We start from the raw sequence: 8040 nt of genomic DNA, 5'->3' as shown, positions 1-8040 counted from the left end.
GAATTTGTTTCACAATCAAGGACTTCTTAAGTTGCTGATTGTTTCCTTTATTGTCACAACTTTAATGCGTAATTTAAGGGTGACATTGTAAGGAGAAATTAGATGCTAATCACCCTTAGGGGTTAAAAGGTTACAGGTTAAGATGACTTTAGAACTGAAAAAATGCTCTGTGATATGTCTCACCAAAGCCAGTCCCTGATACAACCAAAACAGAAAGTGTGTGAGCAAGGCAAAGTGTGTGCCAATACCATCAGTTCACAACAGATACAGCAAAGCAGCTCCTCATTTAAATCTTTCAGGCACTTCTTTCATCTGCTGTCATCTACTATATGAAATAAAAATTAAACATGAGCCCTGGCTATGTTAACCTTTAATGTAATTGATAATAATTTTCTCCCAGACTTCTGTTAGAAGAATACTTGCAATTTTGATGGAGAATATACAAAGTCATGTAGTGAGAGAAGTATAACTGGGTACCGGGTAATTTTCAGGGAAGCCTGATAAAATGCTGGGGGATAACCTTGTGATGGACTGATATCCCATCTGCGGTAGGGGGGGAGTGGTGAAACTCCTAGTTGCTTCATGCTAAGGAAGCCAGAATAATCTCCCACTAGTTGGGTCACTTTGCTTACAAACAGACTTTATTTACTCTTTTTTATCAAAAGTGGCATTCAGGGCTTTTTTCTTCACATCCCTTCAATAGACAGATGCCTTCAGTGGAGAGTTGCATCCTACATTTGTAACATTACATAAGATAAAGTTCAGTTTAATTCACTTCTTGGAGTTAAATGTACCTTCAGTGATGTTTACTTCTTCCTATGGATCAGCTTTTTGATCAACTTCAAAAACCTGAGATTGCAATAGAATATTAATGGTTTTGATACCTGCCACAGAACACAGTGTACTACACTGAATGATACCCTGAGAAATTGATAATCCTGATAAAATGTAAAATTCATCTCTTTTAACTCTTGGATTTTCAGAAGTGATTAAGTCTGTAACTTAATAACGTCCATATGCTATCCGGTAAATATTAGAATACACAGTACTAAAACTTATCCATAGAAGTTGCTTTCTTGATCTGATTATTAGCCATTATTTCACAAGACCTCATCCTAAATAATCTTCAATTTAGCTAGAACTTTCATCTGAACATTTGTTTTTGTGAACATTGTCAAGAGGGCCAAAAGCTAACAGTAGATGGAGATGACAATTTAATGAAATCAACAATCCTGTTATAGAGAAAGCCTTGGATCCACTGAATGTGTAAAACATGGTTTGGGTTAGATCTCTGAAAATAACCTGTCTTTAGGGTCACAACCCTATAAATTTAATTTTGGCAGTAAAGATATAAGGTAAATTTGTTTTCTCTTTGCCTTTTCTTTAAAAATGATATAAAAAAAATAGTAATTTGCCACTTGATAATCATTAAATCAGAAGCCCAAGTTTATCTACCTGCTTCTCTTCCATGCTGTCTTTAGTCTTCTTTTCACATGGAGAGCTGAAAATTAAAAAAATATTAGAAGTTTGACAGGCCTATCAGCATTCAATAGGAAGTTCAGATTAGGTCTTGACACTTGGTCTTATTTGTAGCAGACTGGAACTTGATTTTAGGAACACATACAACAAAATGGTTATGTTAAGGAGGTGTAATGAGTGGGAACCTGTTTCTGGAAGATCCTGGTAACTTAAGAGGCCTGTACAGCTGTCTGTTTTCATTCAAGATGAGGGTTTCAAAAGTTGTGAAAATTATACAATACAACTATCAACAAAATATTAAAAATGAACTGGTTAGGGTGTCAGAATCTGCTTCTATATTGGCTTTAAATATTTACTTTAAAATATGGTCTGGGGCCTGTTAAGTTACTGGGACAGTAATTCAAGAAACAGGCCCCCCAACTTAAGATATGAAGGTGCCCCTACACCTTTGGGGAAAATGTATATTTGACCATGGAAGAAAGATGATAGTCTTCATGCAGAATCACAAAATAATAAAAAACTGGGGTATGATCTTGATCTCGCTTAAGAGTTACAGACAAAATAGTATCTGCTAAGGAAGTGAAAGAGGTAAGAGGTTGTTGTAATTTCTATGATCTCAACCCACACCACCCCCTTGAAATTTTTTTCCAGAGTATTTATTTCTCTGTCTAGTACCCTACACTCCTTTTCTGGGTCAAGTGACCCTACCTCCATCATTACTACCCCTACTTCTGAGTGTTATGTACCCATACCTCACTCCTTCACTTAGTGATACGGGCTTTTTCCGTTTGCTCCGCCTTCGCACGCTTCCATCGCTTGTTCCTTCCCCAAGGGAGCCCACTTCTTCAGAATCATTCTGACAGACCTCATTAAAAACATACACAAGCTCCGAATCGTAAGCTGACAAACTCTGTCCCTCTTTCGTTTTAACGCCAGCACCTCCAAAGACAACAACATCACCATCGCATAGGACAGCAGAGCTACGCTTTGTTTTGTTGACTAGCAGCCCGTTCAGTCCTTTACAATCAATTCTGAATTTTCCATTGCTGAAATGAATTTCAGCGTGAACACGACTGATCATTAAAGGAGATATCATACTGTCAATAACAACATCTGAATATTCATTACTGCGTCCGAGACGAGTGACAGTCGGTTTTAGCAAAATTTTTTCTGGTTGTAGAGATACCACTTCAAGATTCTTCCAGTGTTCTTGAATTACTCTCCAAGCGGCCATTTTAACATACGACACGATATTCGGAAATCTTTCGCACAAGATCGGAGAAGCTCGGGTGTAGTTTTTCGTTGGCAAAAACAGGAATAAGGAAAAGGAAAACGGAAATCAGGAATGAAAGTGAAGTGATGTTTTGTTTTATTGCGGACCATTCTCACGCTTACATCGCTCCTCGACTGGAAACACGCGAACTGTGTTGATCAGCATGCAAAGTTTTGAACTTTTAACTGAATTTAGACGTTTCGGAACCCAGTCTGTTCGGACAGTGTTTGCACAAAATAGGGAATTTTGCTCTTTGATGCTGTCGTTGTGCGCGTTTTGAAAGTTTGAATATACAGCAAATGTCGGTATAAATAGTAAATAAATTAGTTAATTCATCTAGTTGCGGTTCTTGTGCTGCCGTAGTAACTTTATATGGTATGTACACACGGATATAAAAAACTGTATTCTCAAAGAGCACAATTCAACTAAGTGTCCTGAAACCAAATCTAAAGTGATGGCAACTGCTGATCATCGAGCACTTTTTAATTAAGTATAGAAAAACCTGAACCAAAGTGGTCAAAAGTGACAATCAGAACAAAAAGTTACCATCATCATTAGCCAATAAGAACCCAGAGTAGAAACGGGTAACCTCCTTGAAGCGCGGGAAAACGCGGGTGACCAAATTGTGTTTAGTTTTAGTTTTACATCTGATTGGTTAAGATTGTGACATACGTTTTCAGGACCAATCACACAACGAAGTAAATCAAAACCAAAACAATCCAGCATCACTTTCGATACTCAGTTGGAAACTGCTCTAACAAAAGAAATATAACAAAAAACCAAAGATAACTCAAAGAAAAAAACTGGCAAAGAGCCTGAAGCGTTGGAAATATGTGAATGCTCTTACCTGACTGGTCGAAAGGGCGGCATAGGCTTTCTAAACCAATAACAGACCAAAGATAATTGAAACCAATAGAATCATTGACTATTTTCGACATAGTATTGCGGTACTTGTTAGGTCTGATATGTAGAGTTATTTTCTGCTGGTTATCCATGCATTCTCGTAGTTTATTTTCCGTCATCGTCACCCTTTGTTACAAAATCGAAACTGTCTGCAAGGAAAAGGGTTCGATGAATATTACAGTCTCTCCCCTTCACTGGAAAATGTCTTTAAAAAGATAAAATATCATTGCGTTCAAGCGTAAGCTAATACCTCTCTACATTGTACGAAATGTTTGCCTCGTCTGTGTACAAAAAAAAAAAAAACCCAACTGTTTATGACCTCTTTCATGACCTCTTTCCCGACTAAGCCCCATGTTGCGATCAAGTTTTCCTTTTAAGGAAAGGGGGAAGAACGAGAAAGAGCAATTGTAGTGCTTCCCTACCATCCCCCCCCCTCCTAAAAAAAACTGCCTAATTTAAGCTAAATGAGTCCATGCTTCTCAAAGACTGGTAAAAGGTAGTAGCAAAAACTGGGTACCCAAAAGCCGTGCCCCCCGTTTCTAGGATTTGTGTCTTGTTTAAGGAAGGGTGTTTTAAACTGGATATTGATTCGTGGCTGATATGTGTAAACTTTTCATTGGGCCAAACTCTTTTGCTCCTTTCCCCCTAACATGGGTCCCACTTCAACCCCTGGTATTCTCCTCAATGTGTGGCAGCATGATGGGGTCATCGACAGGAGTGCATCCCACCCCACCCCCAAGGCACTTGGTTTCTACAATACTTCCCTTTTTTCAGAAATGTTTGCGCACCAAAAATGTGTTAGCACATCCAGCAGGCCGACAATGAGCTCCAGTGTCATGCTCAGTTGTGGAGGAATATCTCTTCTTTCTAGGGATGTGGTGAGGGGAGGCTGTGTAGCTGGAATGCATCCCAAATCATCAGCCTCCCCAGTCCTCCCTGTTACTTCATCTAATTTGCTCTGTCTCTGAACAATGAAAATTTGCAAGACAACATCTCGGTTAACTTTGCTCTTAAACTGAACCAAGCAATGCGAAAGGGGTTCTCGTGAACTTCACATCTTAGCTTTCAACTGATGCAATCTGGCAAAGTTAAAAAATAATTCACTATAGTCTACTTCATCCAAAGAAGAGTTTTAAGTACAAAAAAAAGAGAGAAAATTTATCCATTACTCATGCAGCCATTCTTGTTGCACAGTTAACACACTTTTGCAAATCAAACAAGTAAATTTATTCACAATGCATTCAATAAGATATTTGTTTCAACAATGGTCAATGCTATAGAAACTTAAAGGATAAGTACTGTGGAACAGTTCATGAATACAATGGAAAGTATCCTATATTATCAGTAATTCATTCAATCAATCTACATTTTCATAATACTTAAAGAAACTTATTCATGAAAACTCCTCCATGTATAAAATAGCTAAGTAGAAATGCAAACTTGATGCATTCAAAACACTCCTCAGCCTTTAGACAGTTTCTGATAACATTTTAAATGTTATTCCTCCAAAAGCAACGAAGTACTACGAAATTGTTGAATTGTTTACAGCTTAATCATGCAAGCTGCTGTCAATGTGTTAATTAAAAAATTTGATACAAAGGCATGCTCCATCTGATGAGAGAATTAATATTATTAAACTTAGCCAAAACTCCACCAAAATATGCTCATGGAAAGACTACTTAAACATGCTGAAAAATTTACATCCATCAATGCCGCTGTACATTTGTTTTGCAGAAATGTATTTTTTTGCCTTTACAATACTCCTACAAAGCTTAATCTCGTTTGAAATCGATTTTGTGGTCTGTCAAAACTATAACAAAATTCTTGCATGTGATTGGTTATCACCAGCTCAATTTGAGTACCAATTTGACAGTGCAGGTGTCATGCTTGTAACTGGACCATTGAATTGAACAGTTGACATGTCATGCCTGTGTAGGTGGACAGTGCGTGTCATATGCATGCGCTGTTATCGCGCATTTCGGCGACTGAACCGAACCGTTGTTTTTTCATGAAAACGTATAACCGATGTCTAGTTTCTTTCTTAAACTCGTGATTGACAAATCGCACTCCTGCTTCGCGGTCATCCGACTTTGTCAGTCACTTGTATGATTACAGACCGATTTGGACTTCACTCAGCCCTATTACTTCAATTAATTTAAAGCACAAACAATCACATTACTACAGTGATAAATCAACAATTCTTTGAAATCTCCTTAAAAAATTAGAAGGCTAGTTGCTGATTCTAGCCTTTTTCTTTCGAATTCTCTTGCGACACGTGACATGTCACAGTTTTCCGTAAATTAATAAAATAATAAAACTTAAAGATATTCACAAAAGGTTTGCTTACGAAGAATTGATTGTTACTTTCAAAAAAGGGCATTCATTTCAGAATGTAAACTTCGTTCCCTTTGTTATCTGTGACCAAAATCCGATCATCTAGCATTGGGGTAACGCTCCAGAACCATCCAAATTGAATATTAGTACTTGTCTTTCCAATGAAAGTTCCTTCCAATGTAAACTGTTGAACTCGATTATTCCCCTTGTCACATAAGAAAACGTTGTTATGTTTGTCAACACATAAGCCAAACGGCATATCCATCTGTCCATCACCGTTTCCTTTTTCTCCAAACTTGAACAAAAACTGTCCTTTCTCATCAAACACTTTAACACAGTTATTATTCCTGTCAGTTACAATGAACTTTTCCTCGTAACAAACGCAGCTGACAGAATTATCTAGCCTTTCTGGGCCGCTGTCCCCAAACTTAAGCACAGGTTCACCATCCATTGTAAACACCTGAATTCTGCTGTTCTTAAAATCCGTTGCAACAGTAAAACGCCCATCACTTGTAATACAAACACTTGCAAGATTCTCAAACTCTCCATCTCCACTTCCCTTTTTTCCAAAGCTTTTCACAAAGTTCCCTGTCTGTACATTCAACTGCTGTATTCGGTGATTATATTGATCCGCCACCAGAATCTCGTCATCGTTTAGGAACGTGACGTCGACTGGAATTCTTAATTGTCCATTCTCGTCTCCATGAGAACCAAGTTTTCGCACAAACTTTCCTGTCTCGTCAAATACCTGGATACAGTGACCTTCAGAATCAGCCACAGCAATAACACCTTTACTGTTCACTGCAATGCCGGTTGGACCTTGAAGCATTTTTCTCTGAAAATCCAGCTTGCCTACAACATTTAACTCTCGTGCTTTGACCAGAATAGAAAATGGACTCTTGGCAAGTTTCTGTCCATTTATCTTCACTTTCATTTTATGGGTACCTGGTACTTTTCGCTACAAATTTTCGCCACTGCGTCGAACAGCAAGAAGATTCAACAGACTATTGTGCAGAAAGCTGCTCGGCAGATTATCAAAACGCTTTCCTTCAGGGATGCCAATTTGTGCCTGACACTCGGGGCATGGATAAAACCCTTGTTTTTGTCTCCTTAGTGCATGTCTCTCCAGACATTCACAGCAGAACGTATGAAGACAAGCAATGGTCTTCGGTTTCGTGTAAGTATCCAAACAAATCGAACATGTTACATGCTCTTTGAGGTTTTTTAGAAGCGACTCCATCACGAATTGCTGACAAAAACACAGCCCTGGTTTGTTTAAGATACCTAGAAATTGAACTTGGATTAGCATGCTATTTAAAGCAGCGAATCAGATCACTGTAGGATCGCGTGATCTTCGCGCAGAGATCGACAGTCTAGCAATCTTGTCCACCTATTGTGTACTATTACGATCACTGAGTAGTAAAATCGTGAACGAATGTGTCGCTCTAGCCACTGTTTTACGAACAACAACACGCTACGAAGGTTTGGAAATAAACCATCTAGCTCATTTTGTCGTCGCTACATTTACCGCCGTTTAGTGAGTTTGAGATTCTAAGAAACTTGTTTGACACCACACGAGAAATAATCAGTATTCTATTAAAAGCAGCGAATCGGATCTCATCAGAAGAGATGTCGTATTCTCCAGGGCGGTATTTGATAGCTTCAGTTTTGGATTTCAATGTTTCTAGGGAAGCGCAGGAAAGTAACAATAAACAAATGTCTGGTTTTCATGTGCTGTCACGAGAGATAAACGGAAAGGTAAAATCTGCTTTCTTATGGGAACAGAAACTAGCTTAAAGGTTATAACCTATTTTTATTCGTTTGCCTGTCGTATTTGATGCAGATCGTGGATTGGGATCAAAGTCAATGGAACTGCGCACCTACCCTTCCCCTAACCCAAACCAGTAAACCGATAGCAAGTTAGGGTTGATGTTGGGTTGAGGGAGGCCACGATTTTAGTGTTTACTTATGCTAATAAGAAAATCATGCCTCAAAACTGCTGTGTTCTCTCCCATTTAAAGAACTTCTAGGAATATCGTCTTCAGTTAAGA

General features: G+C 38.4%; 2 protein-coding genes across 2 annotated transcripts; both read right to left on the bottom strand.

Moving 5' to 3' along the window:
• Positions 1-204: 204 nt before the first annotated feature.
• Positions 205-2713, bottom strand: LOC136284219 (uncharacterized). The gene is made up of 4 exons (XM_066174069.1): positions 2232-2713; positions 1456-1501; positions 795-849; positions 205-325 (listed from the first exon to the last, which is right to left on the bottom strand). The coding sequence occupies exons 1-3, from the start codon at positions 2711-2713 to the stop codon at positions 817-819; spliced, it is 561 nt and encodes a 186-aa protein (XP_066030166.1). The 3' UTR covers positions 205-325; positions 795-816.
• A 2206-nt stretch (positions 2714-4919) lies between these two features.
• On the bottom strand, positions 4920-7243 carry LOC136284445 (RING finger protein nhl-1-like). Its single transcript, XM_066174781.1, has one exon. It carries the CDS (start codon positions 6921-6923, stop codon positions 6036-6038), a length of 888 nt encoding a protein of 295 aa, XP_066030878.1. The 5' UTR covers positions 6924-7243; the 3' UTR covers positions 4920-6035.
• Positions 7244-8040: the final 797 nt, after the last annotated feature.

This window comes from Pocillopora verrucosa, chromosome 11 (genome assembly GCF_036669915.1).
Source record: "Pocillopora verrucosa isolate sample1 chromosome 11, ASM3666991v2, whole genome shotgun sequence".
NCBI classification, from domain to species: Eukaryota; Metazoa; Cnidaria; class Anthozoa; order Scleractinia; family Pocilloporidae; genus Pocillopora; species Pocillopora verrucosa.
The sequence above is the reverse complement of the archived record's forward strand: the minus strand, read 5'-3'. Positions and strand labels throughout refer to the sequence as shown.

Excerpts from the sequence above, each read along its gene's own strand:
- LOC136284219 (XM_066174069.1), bottom strand. The coding sequence starts at position 2,713 with ATGGCCGCTTGGAGAGTAATTCAAGAACACTGGAAGAATCTTGAAGTG. Across the intron at positions 1,502-2,231 it reads TCACTAAGTGAAGGAGTGAG|CTCTCCATGTGAAAAGAAGA; the intron begins GTATGGGTACAT and ends TTTAATTTTCAG. Across the intron at positions 850-1,455 it reads ACAGCATGGAAGAGAAGCAG|GTTTTTGAAGTTGATCAAAA; the intron begins GTAGATAAACTT and ends TTGCAATCTCAG.
- LOC136284445 (XM_066174781.1), bottom strand. The coding sequence starts at position 6,923 with ATGAAAGTGAAGATAAATGGACAGAAACTTGCCAAGAGTCCATTTTCT.